Raw genomic sequence first — 19,920 nt, 5'->3', positions numbered from 1 at the left:
CTATCGTAATCATAGTAACCGAACAACAAAGAAAAAAGAATGATTAGAAACTACAAAGCAAATTTCTACAACAACAATTAACGAGAATAATGATTAGATTTGATTGGATAATTAAAAAAGAATCATGCAGGGGAAGGCAGTGTTGTAGGATCGGCGGAGGAAGGTATATCGGGTCCGACGCGACAACCTTCTAGCATGAAAACAATGTCAGGCATGGAAGGGCGATCAAGAGGGTCAGGTGATGTGCACAACAGAGCCACCTTTATACCCAACAAGAACTCTTCCCACTCGGAAGATTCAGGATCAATCTCAAGCAAACCAGGTTCCAACAACTCCGAAATCTGACCCCTTTGTAACTGCTTCTTCACCCACTTCACTATGTCCTCATCTTGCGTAAACATCACTGGTTTCTTCCCAGTCAGAATCTCCAACAACACGATCCCAAAGCTGTATACATCTGCTTCTTTCGTTGCTTGCCCCGTTAATGCTGCTTCCGGTGACACATAACCTAAGCTACCAACTGGGGTTGAAGACGATGAAGCTTCTGCTGCTGCTGCTCCTGCTATGGTTAATCTCTCTAACCCGAATTCGGACAAATGGGCCTCGAAATCTGCATCAAAGAGAACATTTTGAGGCTTCACATCACCATGAACAATTGGCACCGAGTGCAAGAAACTTAGCCCTCGAGCAATGCCCAGTGCAATGAGGTGCCGCATTGGCCAATTCAGCACATGTCCGTCTTGTTGCGAAGCTTCTTGAAGCAATGTTCCTAAGTTCCCGTTTGGCATGTAATCATACACAAGGAGCCTCACATCTGGTGCTCCTGCGTAGTATCCACGAAGAACAGTTAAATTTCGGTGCTTTACTTTTCCTAGTGACTCTGCTTCTTTGCGAAACGTGGCCTCGTTGATGGATCCGTCAGTGAGGCGGCGAATGGAGAGGACCATGCCGTCTTGATAGGAAGCTTTGAAGACAAGACCGTGTCTCCCTCTGCTCAGCACATTCTCCTCATCAAAGTTTCTTGTTGCTTCCAATGTCTCCGCATATGTGATTTTGTTGTTGAACATTACTAGCTTTGGTCCTCCATTTTCACCGCTTCCTCTGCCTCTTTCTCCCGTGCTTGTGCTTGTGGGGCTTCTTTTCTTCTCTCCGGTTACCCCTTGCCGGAGCTTGTTTCTCCATCTCCAGAGGCTGTAAACGTAGCCGCAACAACACAGTGCCAAAATGATTAGTCCAGCCACAGCCACGCCTATGAAGATTATTAGTCTTCTCCTCTTTCTCCTTCTTACGTTTGCGCATTCTCTATGCAGAGGCTTGCCGCATAAGTTTTGGTTCAATGCAAACACGGAAGGGTCATTGAATCTTGAACCAAGCATTTGTGGAATCTCACCCTCAAGTTCATTGTTGGACAGATTTAGATTCTTCAAACCATTAATTTGAGAGAGGCTAACTGGAATTTCTCCATTCAATTGATTCGAGGAGAGATCCAATGAGGACAAGTTTGATAATTTGGCCAGGGATTCTGGTATATGACCTGTGAATTGATTATCATCCAACAAGAGTGAAATCAGAGCAGAACATTGTGATATTTCATTTGGTATATCACCCTTCAATCTATTGTGTCCCAAATTAAGCTCCTTCAAATGTGAAAGGAGCGAGATATCATCCGGAATGTTACCATCCAAACGATTTGAATGCAGCTCCAACACTTGAAGTTGAGAACAATCACCAATCTCAGGAGGTATTGAACCTGAAATGCTGTTGTGAGACAGAGAGAGAACACTCAAGGAATCCAGGAATCCATAGGTTGGTGGAATTTCCCCAAAGAATGCATTATGAGTGAGATTAAGATACTGAAGACTAACAATGCTGCTGAAACCCTCGGGAACAGAACCACTCAATTGATTCTCTTGAAACGCAACAACTTGCAAACTTGGCAGACCAAATAGTTCAATTGGCAATTCACCTGAAAGGTTCTGCTTGCTCAAATCCAACACAGTTAGCTTCATCAAGCTTCCTAGCGTAGCAGGAACCTTTCCGTAGAATCCACATTGACTTAAATTAAGAATCTCCAAAGCTTTCAACTCCCCAATGATATCAGGTAAAACTTGACTGGAGAATCTGTTGTTGCTGAGATTCAGAGCACTCACATTCCCTAAATGCATTATCTCAGGGGGCACAGTGCCAGTCAGATTATTATTGCTTAAATTCAAAGTCTCAAGCGCAGAGAGTGTCCCATAACTGGCGGGAATAAAACCGGTGAACACGTTTCCAGCGAGTGATAGCATCTTCAAGTTATCAAGTTCGGCAAGAAATGAAGGAATAGAGCCAGAGAATCGGTTCCCCTGAAGATCAAGAACCCTTAAAAACCTACAATTCACAATGCCGCTCGGAACTTCTCCGTGTAAAGAATTATTCGCCACTCTTAGTTCCTCCAGCATGAAGAGGTTTCCGATATCCGAAGGTAGAGTGCCCGAAAACGAGTTTCCAGAGAGATCTAGAACTTTCAGTGACGTGGCACTAGTTAACCAAGAAGGAAACTCAGCGTGAACAACGTGATTCTGTTGAATGTCAAAAACTTCCAAGACGCTGTTGATGACGCAGTTCTTTGTACTTTGCGGCTCGGAAACTCCCGTGAGAAAATTAAAGCCAAGCTTAACGATTCGAAGGGACGAAGAACCGCACAACAACGAAGTGGGGACCGAACCTGAAAGGTTATTCGTTGAAAGGGACAGAACCTGAAGCTTCGGCATCGTCCCCATTGTTGAAGGGATTAACCCTCCGATGGCATTCTTCTCGGCGCTGACGTGGACGAGGTTGGTGCAGTTTGCGAGAGCTGAAGGTAAGGTCCCATGCAAGTTGTTGGAATCAAGCCAGAGATACTCGAGCTTCTTTAGAGCTCCGATGGTGACCGGAATCCCGCCGGAGAAGCCATTGTAGGACAAGTTGATTAGCTGGAGCTGAGATTTGGAGGAGAAGTTCGCCGGAATGTCGCCGGAGAATGTGTTGGATGACAAGTCGAGGTACCGGAGGGAGTCCGTTATGTCGCCGATGAGTGTTCCGGAGAGAAGGTTGTGGGCGAGGTTAAGTACCTGGAGGTTGGTGAGGTTGAGGAGCGGCGGAGGGAGGTGGCCGGAGAGGGAGTTGTTGTGGAGGTAGACTGCGCGGAGGAGGAGACAGTCGGAGAGGGAGTGAGGGATAGGACCGTTGAGGTTGTTGGAGTGGAGGCTGAGCCTCCTGAGCTGAGTGAGTTTGGAGAGCGAGTTAGTGAGTTGGCCACCGAGTTCGAGACGTGGTAAGCGTAGGTCGAAGACTCGGTGATTGTAACAGAGGACGCCACGCCAGTCGCACGGCGCTGACGGCGTTGAAGGGTCCCAGCCGTCAAGGGAGCCCATTGGATCCCGGAGGTTCATCTTAAACGCCGTTAAGGCCTCGATCTCGGCGATGGTTACTGTGCTCCTAGTTTGTTGGGCGCACGTTAAGGTGATGGTTATTGTGGTGAAGTACGCCACAGCCGTGAAGATGAGGAATGTAGCCGTTGTTAGTGCCATTGGAAGGAAGAACAATGTGGGAGCTGGCAACTCAGTAGCAAAATACAGTGCTAAGGTCTGAGACTGGCGTCTCTTGTATTTTTTATTTCTTTTATTATTATTTTGGGAGCGTTGCTAATTGCATTTTTGTCCCCTGTTCCCCACAAACCACAATATCAGTGTGTGCGCTCTTTTCTCTTTTATCTTTTTCACCTTGCTTCGGTTTAATTTGCTTTGCTTGCTCGCTCGCTCTATTCCCGAAACGGTTCTCAGAAGGCTTTTGTTGGCCTTTTTTCTACTATGAAAATGTGATGTTGGGTGAAAAGACCATCTTATATATCCGTAACCGTAAGGAACGAAGAAAGGTTTCTTTGTGCTTTTAGAGCCGTGGTATTATTATATAATTATATTTCTTGTGAATATATCTTAATATCTATTTGTAGTTTTTGGTGTTAGGCCCACCATCCATATTTATTGTTTGGTGGCTGTTTCTCTGTACACTGCTGTTATTAAGTTTATGGTCATTGGTGCTGTCATGACTTTTGACTGAAAAAAGTGAAAATCCTCATACGAGATAATAAAGGACAAAAGAAAATTAATGGTAACAAGATTAACAAAAGTAAAAAGAATAGTACAAGTGTGCAAGAGAGAGAGAGAACTAAAAAATAAAAATAGAAGGGAGTTGGGTGACTAATTTTTTTTATATATCGTTTTAGTGTTGATGTAATTTAATATTTAACAAATTTATGAGAATATTTGTGACACAAATAATTTGTGAAGGGTATATTATAAAAAAAATATTTTTTTAATTTAAAAATTACAATTCGCAAATGGAAAATTATAAATCACAAGATATTTTTTATTTATAAATACAATTTATAAGAATATATTGGCATTCCATAAAAGGCCTATTATCGATTCTCAAATTTCTATTTAACATCGTTCTATTTAATGTATATTATTATGTAATATCAGAATAAAAAATTAGAGGTTTGGGTAAGTAAGGAATAAATGGGTACGTCTAAAATGAGCGCAATATTTATGTATTTATTGGATGTGTCATATTTATATATATTATTAGAATTTATTAGATAAAAATTAAAGGCTAAAATAAAAAAAAAACATTCATGCACTCTAATAAATATAGAATATTTTAGTACATAAATAAATATTTTAAATAACAATATCTTAATACATAATACTTTAAATGGCAATAGAATATTTTATTCTTAAATAATTAAATATAAAATATATAAATACAAAAAAATATGAGTATTTTTTCATTGAGATTTATTATTATGTAAGAAATTTTTATAATATTAAAATAATATTTAGATGATTTTTATATTTATTAATATTAATTATTGATTATTTTTTAATAAATAAATTATATTATAATTTTATGTTAGTTCATAATTGATTAATGATTAATGTTCATGAAGTTATGTTACTCTAAATTTTATATTTTATAAATATTTTATTTAAATATAATTTTTTTAACATACAAATGTATTATTTTTAATAATATCATAATTTTATATTTTTTAATTATTCTAAATGAATATTTTATCAAATACTAATTAAAACCATTCTTCCATTTGCTTTTACTAATCTATTTTCTAACTATTATATAAAATTAAAATCGTATTAATGAATTTAATATTAAAGTTAATTTAGCTTTTTATTATTTAGAGTGTTTTTCAATCAATAATTTTTACTCTTTACTCTTCTTTTTCAGTTTTATTTTGAATTTTAATTTAGTACTCAAAGGTAGTGAAATTCCATTGATATGGAAATAAAGTTATAAAATGGTCAATAGGGTAGAATAAGTAAAATAATGTGATACCCACATTGCAACATCCAAATAAAACAACTTAGGATTTAAAATGTTTATATTTCTTTTTTTCGCCGTCTATTCTATTATCTATTCTATTATATAAAAATCAAATTTTTACCTTTAATGATAGAATCAACGGAGCATGCTTCTACTTTATTTTGTTTAACTCATTAAAGTCAATTTGAATTAATTATATCAACTAATTGATTTGAATAGATATTTAAGTATCACACAATTTAAAATTATGTATATTAATTATTTAATTTAATTTTTATGATATATAAATTTAAGGAATAAATTAAAATAAGCTAATTTATTACTTATTTAAATTGAATACAACAAATATAAATTAATTTAGTTAAAAATTTACTACTTTCTAATCTTCTATACATAAAAATGACAAAACAAAATTATAAAAATAATCTTTTTATCACTTTTGCTATTTTAATTTTATTTTCTTTGCTTTTTTATGTATAATTTTATTTTATATTAACTTTGTTTATTTAATAATAAAATATACTCATATTAATTTTATCATATAATAATATATATTTTTCCTATATTAATCAAAGAATTTCAATAGTTATCAACTACATCTAATAGAATGACTGAGAAGTGAGAACTACGAGAAGTTAAACCGACGTTTAAAATGCTGAAACAAAGAAAAGAAAATAATGGATATATGATTAGAGAAAAATGTATAATAATGACAAAATATACTAAAATTGGATTTTTTCTCCAACTAATAAAAGTGAGGTGTTAATTCCTCATGAATTCATTTTTTCTCTAAAATGAAATCACTATTTTTTTTCTAAATTTATTTTAGAAAAATATATTTATTATAATTATATTACAATTAACATTTAACGAATAATGCATAATTATACTAATTTAGAGAAATATTTTTATTATAATTATATAAAATCAATATTTAATACATTATCAACTAATAAAAGTGAGGTATCAATTCTTCATGAATTCATTTTCCCTCCAAAATGAAAGTACTATTCTCTCTTTTAAATTTATTTTAGAAAAATATCTTTATTATAATTATATTATAATATTATATTTTTTTGGTGACTATATTACAATATTACAATTAGCATTTAATAAATAATGCATAATTATAATAATTTAGAAAAATAAAATAAAATCCAGTAATTTATCTTCTGACTGCACACATGTATAGAATAACTTTTAAGAAGGAGTCATGTATAATAAATACAGTCGATGATTGTAAAACTGTATACTAACATTGATATAATATTATTTCAGGTATATATTTTGCAGGCATCAAAGAAAAGTGTTGAGTTATTTTTTAGTAGATTTAAATTATGTATTATTTATTAGAAAATTTTATGCATTAGAATTCTCTAATAATTTATTATTTATTTTGAGCTAATTTTGATATGTTCTTAATTACTTGACAGTAAAACAACGTATAAAAATTTATTGGTGGGTCTAAGTATTATTAAGTTATTTATGGTCACATTGAATATATATATTTAATTTATTGAAGAAAATAGATTACTAAAACCAATTAATAGCTATTTTAGAGTTAATATATTTAACACTAGCTTAGAAAAAAATAAATAATACATAACATGTTATATTTTTATTAATCAAATTATTAAAATTTAAATTAATCTTAACAAAATAATTTAAAATTATAATTTCAATCTTATCACGTGCATGGCCCGGGTTAATACACTTATATCAGAATAAAAAATTAGAGGTTTGAGTAAATAAAGAATAAAAGGGTACTCTAAAATGAGCGCAATATTTATGTATTTATTGGATGTGTCATATTTATATATACTATTAGAATTTATTAGATAAAAATTAAAAGCTAAAATAAAAAAAGAACATTCATAGACTCTAATAAATACAGAATATCTTAGTATATAAATAAATACTTTAAATAACAATACCTTAATATATAATACTTTAAATGGCAATAGAACATTTTATTCTTAAATAATTAAATATAAAATATATAAATACAAAAAATATGAGTATTTTTTTATTGAGATTAATTATTATGTAAGAAATTTTTATAATATTAAAAAATTATATTAAAATAATATTTAAATTGTAACATAAAAATATAAAATAATTAAAATTTTATTTTGTATTACTTGACAAATGATTAGATTATTATATTCAAAATTTATTAACTAACTATTTTTGTTAAAGATATTATTATATAATATAATTTTTTATCAAAACATTTAAAAAAGATAATTTATTTAAAATATTATATATAATATATGAAAATATTAATTTTTTTATTTTTTAAATTTTTTAGAAAAAATAGAATAAATAATATAATTCTAAATACATGTTTCTCACATTATATATTTATTTATATTAGTAAAACCTAAATTAATCAAAATTACGTAATTAAAAATATAAAACATATAAATACAAAAATATAAATAATTTTTATCCATTAAAATTAATTATTATGCAAAAAAATTTTATAATATAAAAAATTATAGTAAAATAATATTTTAAACTATAACATAAAAATATAAAATAATTAAATTTTATTTTATATTACTTGATAAATAATGAGACTATTATATTCAATACTTATTAACTAACTATTTTTGTTAAAAATATTATTATATAATATAATTTTTTATCAAATATTTGTCAAAATATAGTTTATTTAATATAATACATGAAAAGATATTTTTTAATATTTTTTAGAAAAACTAAATAAATAATATGTATTAGCTACATATATATATATATATATATATATATATATATATATATATATATATATATATATATATATCATATGTGTGTGTAATCGTGACTGTTATAGAATTGATATATATTCTTTTATTTTTTAGACACTCTAATATATATGTCATTTTTTTTATTTCCTCTTCTAATTTTTCTTGTTCATATTTATTTTATGGAAACATTAAGTAGATGATAATTTTAAATTATTTTTTAGATTTAATATTTATAGTTTCATATATATAATATTTATAATTATATATTATAATAAGATAATTTTTTTATTTTTCTGGTTAAATATTTTATTCTCTAACTCGACCAAACTTTTATATATATATATATATATATATATATATGAAAATTGGTGTACAAATATCTTTTATAAAATATTTTTTATCATATATAATTAATAAAAATATATTTTGTTAAATCTGAGAGTAAAATATATAATTTTTTAGTTTTAATATTACAAATTTAATATATTATCTAATTTTAATGTTATTATATTATTATAATTATTTAATATATAAAAAATTAATAGATAATACATACATACATATAAAATTATCACATATTTTATTATATAAAGGTAAAAATTTTGTATTTTAAAAAATATAAAATAGATAAATAAAAAATATAAGTATTTTTTATTTATTAGGATTAATTATTATGCGAGAAAATATTTATAATATTAAAAATTATATTAAAATGATAGTTTAAACTATAATATAAAATATAAAATAATTAAATTTTATTTTATATTAATTGACAAATAATTAGATTATTATATTTAAAATTTATTAACTAATTACTTTGTTAAATATATTATTATATAATATAAGTTTTTATCAAAATATTTGTAAAATTAAAATTTATTTAAAAAATTATATATAATACATAGAAATATTAACTTTTTTGTTTTTTAATTTTTTTGAAAAAATTAAATAAATAATATAATTTATTTTTTTTCAATTTTTTTAGACAAATCCATATATATAGGTGTAATTACATATAATAACTGATATGCATTTTAATTCAGATAGTATATAGTATATATATTATTTTGGAAAAATATAAAAAGAAATAATATATTTATATGATTATATTTCTGCAATAGTCTGACTTTGTATACAATTTAAATATTTTTAATTACATAATTTTGATTAGTGTAGGTCTTACTAATATAAGTAAATATATATGTGATAGGCATGTATTTAGAATTATATTATTTATTTTATTTTTTTAAAAAATTTTAAAAAGTAAAAAAATTAATATTTTCATATATTATATTTTAAATAAATTATATTTTTAAAATATTTTGATAAAAAAATCTATTATATAATAATATTTTTAACAAAAATAGTTTGTTAATAAATTTTGAATATAATAATCTAATTATTAGTTTTTTCCTTTTTAGTTAACAAGAGAAAATGGAAGGAGATGGAGAAAAATGGGCTAAATTGCATTAGAAAAAAATTGGTTCCCGAAAGCAATTCAAATATATCGTACTCATGTTATTATTTTCGATTAGAAATAATTGTATACTTTTTAAAGTTTAGTATTCAAAAAAATTGTACATTAAAAGCTAAATAATATTGTGTTTATCAATAATAATGTTATCATTCAAGATGAAAAACGGTGCAAAACAATTATTGTAATGAAAATACAAAATATATCTAGTATTCCAGACAAATAGTCACTTGAGAAAATAGTTATTAAACGAGAATTTGATGTTACAGGATGGCATCCGATTCTAACACAAATGGAAATGACATTAAGACGAGAAATTGTCATATCCAACACTAAAACTACAACATAAAAGAAATAAATCACATGTAACAATAACTCCAAAATGTAGGAATAAAAGAGAAGGACACTCAATAAGTAAATTTCGAATTACACATACTACTCAAACTCTTAGTTAACTTTAGTATGGGAGTGTCTTTAAAATTGTTCTCCCAGTCTAGTTCTGCACGTGCTGAAGCTAGGATCTCCGACTCTACCCCTCCAATTCAGGAACTCGTTCCTGGTACGAACATTTGGCGCCATCAATGGGGATCCTACTTCGCCAAAAATCATGGTTGAGCACATAATTCACTCCACAGTCAACTTAAAAACTCCTTTGAAGAATCAACATTGGAAAGACGAGCATAAAACCGATGTCACTTCCAACCACGAGGAAGTTCCCCTTGGATATGTGAACCAAGGAGAATCTAATCCAGAAGCCCGTAACACGGAAACTTTGCCATTTCACTAGATTAGGAGATGATTACCATCACCCTATGCAGGAAATGCGACATCGGGTGCAAAAATTGAAATGCCACCATTTGAAACTAGAACGGCGGTTAGTTGAACACTTGTTATCTAGGCAATCACGCTCCCGGAGTCATCTAGCTAGGGAACATGATGAGCGTAACCCTGGAAACTCTTAACAAAGGCGGGATCTCAATTGGTGGGAATCGTGTTCACCACAACGTCAAATGGAAGAAAGGAGGTCACTTCGACGACGTGGCGATTCTCGAAAAACAGATAGGTGGGCAAGAAAAAAGTCACGATTTGCCCAGTCTAAAAGACGGTAGATTCCACAGAGGAGTCCAAGTCCTAAAAGGCATAAAAAAATTCGAGAATACGTGATAATGGGGCAAACGCCATTTGCTTCTCATGTCCTTCAGGTACGGTTGCCAAAATATTTTGACAAGCCTACCAACTTGAAGTATGATGAAAAGACAGATCCTTAGGAGCACATTGATGCTTTGAGGCAAGAATGAATTTAGAAGGAGTCGGTGACACGATCCGATGTAAAGCCTTCTCGGTGACCTTGTCAGCACCAGCCACGACGTGGTTTAATACACTACTTTCCAGATCAATCTCCTCCTTTGTCAACATTAAAGTTAAATTCTTAGCTCATTTTAGTAATAAGAGAACTTAGGCTAAGCACCTAATTTCTTTGCTGGGGATGGAGCAAAGGGTAGGGAATAGCATACGAGATTATCTAGACTGCTTTAATAAAGCACTCCTAGAAGTAAGCACGCGAACCCCAACGGTCGTGTGCTTGTGGTTGATTGCTGACTTGTTGGAAGAGACTTCGGAAGGTATTTAACTTTCAAGAATGTGAAGTTAATGGAGAAAATTCATCAGATCTCTTGAATACATGCGAGATGAAGATGTTTCAAAGGTAGTCTTAATGAAAAGAAAAAACCTGGCATCATCGCCTAACAAAGCTGGGAGTTCAAGACAAACCCCATCCCTAAATCCACCAACTCCACGAGTTGGGAAGTTTTCCTCTTACACACCTTTGGTGGCCTCACTTACCGTGGTATATCAACAAGTCTCTCATCGAGGCATACTCCCAAAAACAAGGCAGATTAGACCTAGAGCCTTGTTAAACAAGTCTCAATATTATGATTACCACAAATTCTATAGTCACAAGACCGAGGAATGTATTGATTTGAAGGATGCCTTAAAACAAGCGATCCAGGATGGTAAGCTCCTCGAATTCGTCCAGAACATAAGACTGCTTAGACAGTACAACAATGACGAAGATCGAGAAACCAGAAATCCTAGAAACTCCAGACGTCTAGAAAATTCAGAGGACACTGCTCAGGTCATGTCAATGTGGTTGTTGGAAGGAATATATTGCCTAGATCCAACAATGCAGTGAAGAGGGATGTCAAAGCCACAATCTCGAAAGTTCTCAAGGTAACTAGCATTCTAACAATGTAGTATTCGACAGAAGATTTTAAGTTGCCACATCAGAAGATGATGAGACCTTAGTGATCACTGCTAAGTTAGGTAATGGCATCGTGAAGGGGATCCTCATTAACATAGGAGAAGACTCAAACCTGCTCTTCAGGAACACATTCGATGCTCTGGGTTTAAAGGATCAACATTTGAAGCCCCATCTCCCTGGGGTCATTGGGCTTGGAGATTATTATATTAAACCTGACGGGGTCATTGACCTCCTCTTCACAATAGGATAAAGTGTCAATGTGAGAGCAGTACAGTCCGAATTTGTTGTCCTTCAAGATTCTACAGCTTATAATGTGATCTTAGGAAGGAAAATTCTCAATGATCTGTGTGCGTTCATATCAACAAAATTTTTGGTGATGAAGTTCTTGACCGCAAAAGGTCGAGTGGCAACTAGCCTAGGAGATCGGATATCTACTATTAGATGCAACAAGGCCAGCGTGACACTCAGGGATAAGGCTAAAGAATCCAGTGGAGTGTTCCTCATCGATTTAAACTCCCGAATTCAAGAGAATGGCATTTAGAGAAATTCTAGATTAGCGATGCGTAACTCCCTAACTTTTAGCACCCCATGATCAGATTAAAAGGCCAGGCGCTACCTACTTCTACTCTTTTAATTTAGTACTATATTTATTTAATATTAAGCCTTCGCAAATACAAATCGAATTTGTAATTATGAAAACGAAAAGCCTTTTACTTTAAACCACATAATCACATAAGTATAATCACACAATATATAATATATATAACGTTATTCAACAATTCTCAATACAAGTCATGTCCCTCTAAAAACTCAAAATAACAAATGACAAGAGGTAAAATCTCAACTAAACCAACAACAGAAAATATAAACATGTATAAAGCTTTGTAGATCGATCACGGCTTCGCGCCAAAACTTCCTGAACCTGTCATTAAAAAGGAAAAATATGTAGGGGGTGAGAACATCGTTCTCACAGGCTCTCAGTAGGGAAGGGAATACCATCAAAGCAAAGAAATACTTGCAAATAGAAAGAATTTCATTATAAAAACAGTTTACCCTTGAAATAACCTTTTGAAAAAGTTTTATGGGAAAACTTACTTTGAAAGGTCGTAAATAAACTCCTTTAATTTACAAATCAGTGAGGTGAATAATTTAAAGAAATGAAAAGGACCAAAGACATACCTAAGGACTTCTTACCCAACAACTTACATCGCTCATTCATATCCATCCAATACATAATTTAGAGAAATAAGGCAATACTTAGTCCTTCCTACCTCAACCTCCATAATCACATATCAGAAACAACCCTCAGCATCATCACCGTCAGCATGAAGGATCTCTCAGTAGTTCAAACACAAGCAAGACAAGCAAATAAAACACAAGTATATTCAAGTAACGCAATTAGCACATAGGCATTTAACATGCACAACTAAGCAAGCCATGACAAGTAGCAAAGTCAAACAAGTCAAACAAATCCAAATGATGCATGTTTGCCCTATGACCGATGAATCTCATTTGTTGGTTATACAGCCAAACCCAACATGTCCGGTAGCGAACCCTAGACAGGAACACCATAACACGGAACAAGTGGGAGCAAACTGCAACCCTTGCATTTTACCCGCGTAACCCAGAGCAAGGGGGACAACCTCAGCCCTTGCCTCTTACCCATGCAATGTTACGATTTTCAACCCAGAGCAAGTGTCACAAAATCAATCCTTGCATTTTATCCGGTGTCTCGAACCTTTACTCGGAGCAAATGGACTACGCTACTGCATCTTACATAGTGTCTCAAACCTTTCTCCGGAGCAAGTGGACAATGCACTACATCTTACCAGGTGTGTCAAACCTTTACCTGGAGCAAGTGGACAATAAAAAATGTATCTTAATCAGTAGTATTTCTTAATCAGATTTAATATCATTTTCAAATCTATTCTAATACCATTCTACTTCATTCATAAATCATAATTAAAATCAATCCTCATCATTCGTCATCATCATGACCAACCTCATCATCTTCACTCAAATTCAATCATCATCATATTCCTTAAAATAACTCTCTTTCTCTCTACTCTTATGTTTAATTCCATTAAAACTTCAAGCTCACTCTCCTATTCCCAAACCCTTGAATTTATAATTAATTTAATTTTTAAAATCTTTAGCTAGTTAATTAAATCTTTTTTCATTGTTATTAAAAATCAAATGAGTTAAAATCACGAATTAACAAAATCATAAGAATTCAATTTTCTTTAAAAGTATTCAAGACATATCTCTTTTGATAAAGTTAATCAAACCAAACTCATTTTCAAAATCATAACCAACATACAATCTTCAAATTCTTAGAAAAATTTTGGCAGAACCTTCCCTAAAAATCAGAGTTTACCACTCTTTACGGGTTCTCTCAATTCAACCTCATCCTAACAAAATCAGCATTTCAAATCAACATTTTTAAATTCGTCATTCAAAATCAATTATTATCAATTTCAATCTAGAAATCAAAATCAACATATTCAATTATTTTCACCAGATTCAAAAATCAACCAATCACAACAAAAAAATCGTTTACATCACAGAGATTCATTTATTTGCTTTAATTCACTAAATTCATCAGGTATTTAATCCTAAAATATTTTAATTTTAAAATAATTCTCTACCTTAATTAGCCGCACTTTGCATAATTAAACGCAATAAATTCTTTTTTGTCCGTCACTTCTTTATTTTCTTAAATTCTCTTCTTATTTTTATATTTTTAACCTTTTTTTATTCCTTGTCTAGTAGTCATCTTCTTTTCACCAAAAGATAAATTTTAAATTCTTCATATTTTTTTATATAGCTCTCCATGACTCTATGTATCTTCTAATTTCATTATTTCTTTTTTTGATATTTTCAATTACAAATTTTAATTCAAATAATTATGTGTTTTATTCTCTTCATGATTTTATATATTTTATTTTATTCTCAATTTATTCATTCTTATTACTTATATTTTTATCTTTATTCTATTACATGTAATTATATTGTATATAAAATTTTAAAATGAGTTGATTAATTTACTAATTTAAAATATATTTTTTGTTTTAAGAAATAATAAAAAAAATTTAATTATAATATATAATTAAACAAATGATTAAAATCTTTTATCTAATATTATATTAAAATTAAATTAAAAAATATATAACAAATTTAATTATTTTGAAAAGAAAGAAAGAAAGAATTGTAAATTAAGTTTCTATTAGTTTATATAAACGTACTTTTTATATACAGATTTAATTTTTTTAATATTTATATATAATTTTAGTTTCAAATTATAAATACTAATGTATTATTAAGCGTTAATGTGCTAATTGATTTAGTCTTTTATTATTAAATGTGTATAAAAAATTAGTTAGGATAATAAATTATCTATAATTTGATTAAAATGTTTTAAGTTCAAGTTTTAGAAATAAAAAATATTTTTTATAAATTATATATAATTAATAGTATTTTAAGAATGAAAATATTCACTAACTTTTTTTAATTTTTATATCTTCATATAATTAATAATGTTTAACAAAATTTATTTTAGTATATATATTTTTGCTCCCATTTCTAAAATTTTATGGGTCCGTCACTGCTTTTTTCCCTTGTCCGGCAATAGCGGCAGCTGTATCCACAACTTTGTTACTTCCACAACAACAGCAACAACCTTTATTTCAACAATGCAATTCCTGGAACTCGATCTTAGAACGGTAACGTCACGAAATTCTCAATAACAGATAACCATAATGCTAGCAGTGATAATTTTAGAAGAGGGTTAACTTACCGCAACAAAAGAACGAAGCAGTAGAATTTAAACTGACTCGGCAACAGCTCCGATAACGGCCAGAAACTCCGATAATTCAGCCGCAACCTTAATTTCGACATGAAATCATCGAAACTCAACCCACACTCAGGAAGAACGACAGAACAAAAATGCAGTAGCTCCGACGGTAACCACTGGTGGCAAGAACTACAACGAGAAGCTCGACAACGGTGGCTGGCCTCAGCAGCGGCGGCAGAAATCAAAACGGGACATAACTCTAGCAGCTAAGGAATCGCAATGGTGACGGCAACAGCTTCTAATGGCGACAAGGGCTCTGGTGGCGACGCAAGTGGCTTCCTTCCTTTCCTGTCACGTCGTCTCGCTCTCCTCAGGCTTCTTCTCCGGCAGCAGTGTCTTGAACGACAGCGGCGATGGCGGATCATCGTCGTTTCCCTCTCGAGTGCCTTCTTCTTTTGCGATGGCGATGGTGACGTGGACCTCACGATGATGATGATGACAGAACAGGACACGATAGAACGGCGACGATGAAGGCTTCTCCCTCCTTGCATTTAGTCTCTCACGCATGTCTCCCTCTCCCCTTTGCAACAGTGATAGCGACGTTGGCACCCATCCCCGTCAGCGTTGTTCTCTTCCTTCCCCTCTCCTCTCTTGCCCATTTCTAATTCCCCCTTTCTTTTCTTTTTCTCTGCTGTAGGGGGTATGTGTTTAGGGTGAGGGAAGGTTATGGTTAGGGTTAGGGTTTTAATTTTTGGAGAAAAGGGTAGGATAGGTATTTCTAATATAATTGGGGGTATGGTAATTGAAAACTAAATATAATACAATTTACTTATCTTTAAAAAATACTATTTATTTGTTAACTTGCAAATTATTTTTAATTGAGTATTCTAATTTAAAATTATAGATAAATAAATTAATTTGTCTTCAATTCATAAAATCAAACTAAAATCCCAATTATTCAAATTTAAATAGTCGAAACCTCATTATTTTCAAATTTATAAAATTTTAAATTGTAAATGAAAAAATACTCAATAATTATAAAATTAGATAAGACCTTAATTTATGTCACACTCAATTTTTCAAAACCTGATTCAATCACCCTTAATAAAATAATTTTTGAAAATCGAGCTTTAACCTATTAAAATATATCAAAACTAGGACTTAATCTAACTTCAAAAAGTTAGGGACTTACACGATATACTCGGCAATGTACCACAGAAGTACACCATGATCAACAAAGAACTTCTTTACCTCTTGAAGTCGGAACTTTAGAATTTCTTGAGAGATAACGTAGATTTATTTGCTTGGAAACCTTCTGATATGCCTGGAATAGACACAATGTTCATGTCCCATTAGTTAGCTGTTAACCCTAAGTTTAAGTCGGTTGCTCAGCGACGTCGTAAGATGTCGCTTGACTGAGCTGTCGAGGTTAAAAAGCAAGTCCATGGATTACTGAATGTTGGGTTTATTTGAGAATTAACTTACTCAACATGGTTGTCCAATGTAAAAGTGGCGAATGTGTGTGGATTACATGGATCTAAATAAAGCTTGCCCAAAATACTATTTTTCTTTACCTAACATTGACAACATGATTGATTCGTACTCGGAATATCGGATATTAAGTTTTTTAGATGCCTATAATGGTTATAACTAGATTCCGATGCATAAAGCTGACGAAGATAAAAAACTTTTATCACCCCTGAGCGGATTTACTGTTACACTGTAGCGCCCTTTGGTCTAAAAAATATAGGGGCAACTTATCAAAGGTTAATAGCAAAAGCTTTCAAGCAGAAGATTGGGAAGAATATAGAGGTTTACATCAATGATATGTTGATAAAGACAAAGGATGATTCCGATCTGATTGCTGACTTGTAGGAAGTTTTTAACTACTTCTGACTTCACTGGATGAGGTTAAACCCAAAAAAGTGTGCATTTGGAGTTTGGAGAGGTAAATTTTTAGGATTTATGGTTACTCAAAGGGGAATTGAAGCTAATCTCAAGAAATGTCAAGCAGTTATAAACATGTCGAGTCCTTAGAATTTTAGAGAGGTTCAAAGGCTCACAGGTCGGTTGGCTACATTATCAAGACTCCTAGGGGCTTCTGTAGTAAAGGCCAAACCATTTTTTAAATTGATGAGGAATGATGTGGAATTTGCATGGACAGAGGAATGTGAAGCAACTTTTCAATATTTTAAGAACTTGCTCTCATTTCCTCCCATCTTAGCAAACCCGGAACATGGGCAACCCTTGTTTTTGTACCTATCCGTGACCAAAGAGACTCTGGCTTTGGCTTTGGTTTTAGAGGATAAGGATAAGTATCAACGTCCTGTGTATTTTGTTAGTAAAGTTCTTCAAGGGCCCAAACTACGATATCCAAAGATGGAAAAACTTACATTTGCTCTACTCACATCGGCTCGTCGGTTGCACCAATACTTCCAAAGTTATTTAGTAATAGTGCGAACTGACCAACTAATCAAGAAAGTTTTACAAAACCTGACTTGGCAAGTTGAATGGTGAGTTGGTCCATATAACTATTTCAGTTCGATGTACTTTATGAACCACGATCCGCTATTAAGGCTCAAGCGATAGTAGATTTTTTGGCTGAAATGATACACCTAAACTCCAACATACTGATATGGGAGTTTCATGTGGATGGAGCCTCCAATTTTAGGTATGGAGGGGCTGGTCTCATCCTAACTAAGGGTGAAGACATGGTGATTGAGGCCTCTATCAAATTTGATTTCTCTATCTCGAATAATCAGGCTGAGTATGAGAATTTGCTTATAGGATTAGTGTTAGCTCGGGATGTCAGAGCTACAGAAGTGACCATTTTCAGTGATTTACAGTTGGTGACATCCCAAGTTAATGGAGAATACTAGGCATGGGATCCGTTATTGCAATGGTACTTGAAACAAGTACATCAAGAGGCACAAATTTTTTATTCCTTTTTAATTAAACATACCTAGGGAACATAACACATGGTATGATGTATTGTCCAAACTAGCAAGTACTAAGCCCAGAATAGAAAATCATAGTCTGATACAAGAGGTACTTATAGAATCTACTGTAACAAAGCCCGACATCATGATTTCCCATTCGTCTGGTCTTAGTATTTGGATGGATCCAATATACACATATCTAGAACACGGGATCTTGCCCAGTGATCCTAAAGAAGCAAGGATGTTACGATTTAAAGTAGCCAAGTATACCATGATAAATGGTAGGTGTATAAAAAGGGTGTGTCCTAACCATTGTTGAAATGTTTAAGTAACCAACAAATAATATATGTGTTACAGGAAGTTCATGAGAGATGATGTGGATATCATTTGGGAGGAAAGTCATTAGCTCAAAAGGTCATTCGAGCAGGATACTACTGTCTCACTCTCTTCAAAGATGCCATGGAATATGTGAAGAAATGTGACAAATGTCATCTACACAGCAACCTCTACCAAGCACTTCCTCACGAGCTTGTGTCCGTCATCCCGACAAAACCATTTGCTAAGTAGGGCTTAGATTTATTGGGGCCCTTCCCATAGGGACTGGGTTAGGTAAAATATCTTATAATTGTTATAGATTATTTTACCAAATAAATTGAAGCCATGCTCTTGTCTAGTATCAATTCTGCTCAATGCCTGAAGTTCGTTTGGAGAGAAATCATTGCAAAATTTGGGATTTCTGAAACTGTAGTCACAGATAATGGGACTCAGTTCACGGATTTGAAATTTTGGAAACTATTGTCTGGTTTGGAAATTTGACAAATATTTGCCTCGGTTGAACACCCACAAGCAAATGGACAAGCCGAAGCTGCTAGTAAAGTGATTTTAAATGGGTTAAAAAAGAGATTGGATGAGCATTTGGGTTCCTGGGCAGACGAGGTATGGTCAGTTTTGTGGTCATATCGAACTATAGTCCAATCTACCACCAAAAAATACCTTTCAAACTCACTTATGGTGAAGAAGTAGTAATCCTAGTAGAACTCGGGGAGCCGAGTCCAAGAATGCTTCTAGGAATCGCGAGAACTCATGAAAGCATGAACCTGATTGATGAAATAAAAAATATGGCTAACTTAGCTGAGCAGGCTCTGAAGCAAAGGGTGGCCAAGAGGTACAATACCAAGGTCCAATCTAGAAGTTTCCAACCTAGGGATCTAGTGTTAAGATAGGCTGATGCCGGGACACCAGGAATGCGAGGTAAGCTAGCTCCAACTTGGAAAGGGCCTTTCAAAGTAAAAAGAAGTATTGGAAAAAAAGGAGAATACAAGTTAGAAACATTGGAT

At 32.2% G+C, this 19,920-nt stretch overlaps 1 protein-coding gene across 1 annotated transcript; it reads right to left on the bottom strand.

Annotated features, from left to right (window-relative positions):
* Positions 1-105: 105 nt before the first annotated feature.
* Positions 106-3,551, bottom strand: LOC130944489 (probable LRR receptor-like serine/threonine-protein kinase At4g36180). Its single transcript, XM_057872827.1, has one exon. It carries the CDS (start codon positions 3,549-3,551, stop codon positions 123-125), a length of 3,429 nt encoding a protein of 1,142 aa, XP_057728810.1. The 3' UTR covers positions 106-122.
* Positions 3,552-19,920: the final 16,369 nt, after the last annotated feature.

This window comes from Arachis stenosperma, chromosome 8, assembly GCF_014773155.1.
Source record: "Arachis stenosperma cultivar V10309 chromosome 8, arast.V10309.gnm1.PFL2, whole genome shotgun sequence".
In the NCBI taxonomy this organism is placed as follows: domain Eukaryota; kingdom Viridiplantae; phylum Streptophyta; class Magnoliopsida; order Fabales; family Fabaceae; genus Arachis; species Arachis stenosperma.
Note: the sequence above shows the minus strand (reverse complement) of the source record. Positions and strands in the feature narration are given on the sequence as shown.

Coding starts and splice junctions, on each gene's coding strand:
- LOC130944489 (XM_057872827.1), bottom strand. CDS start 3,551: ATGGCACTAACAACGGCTACATTCCTCATCTTCACGGCTGTGGCGTAC.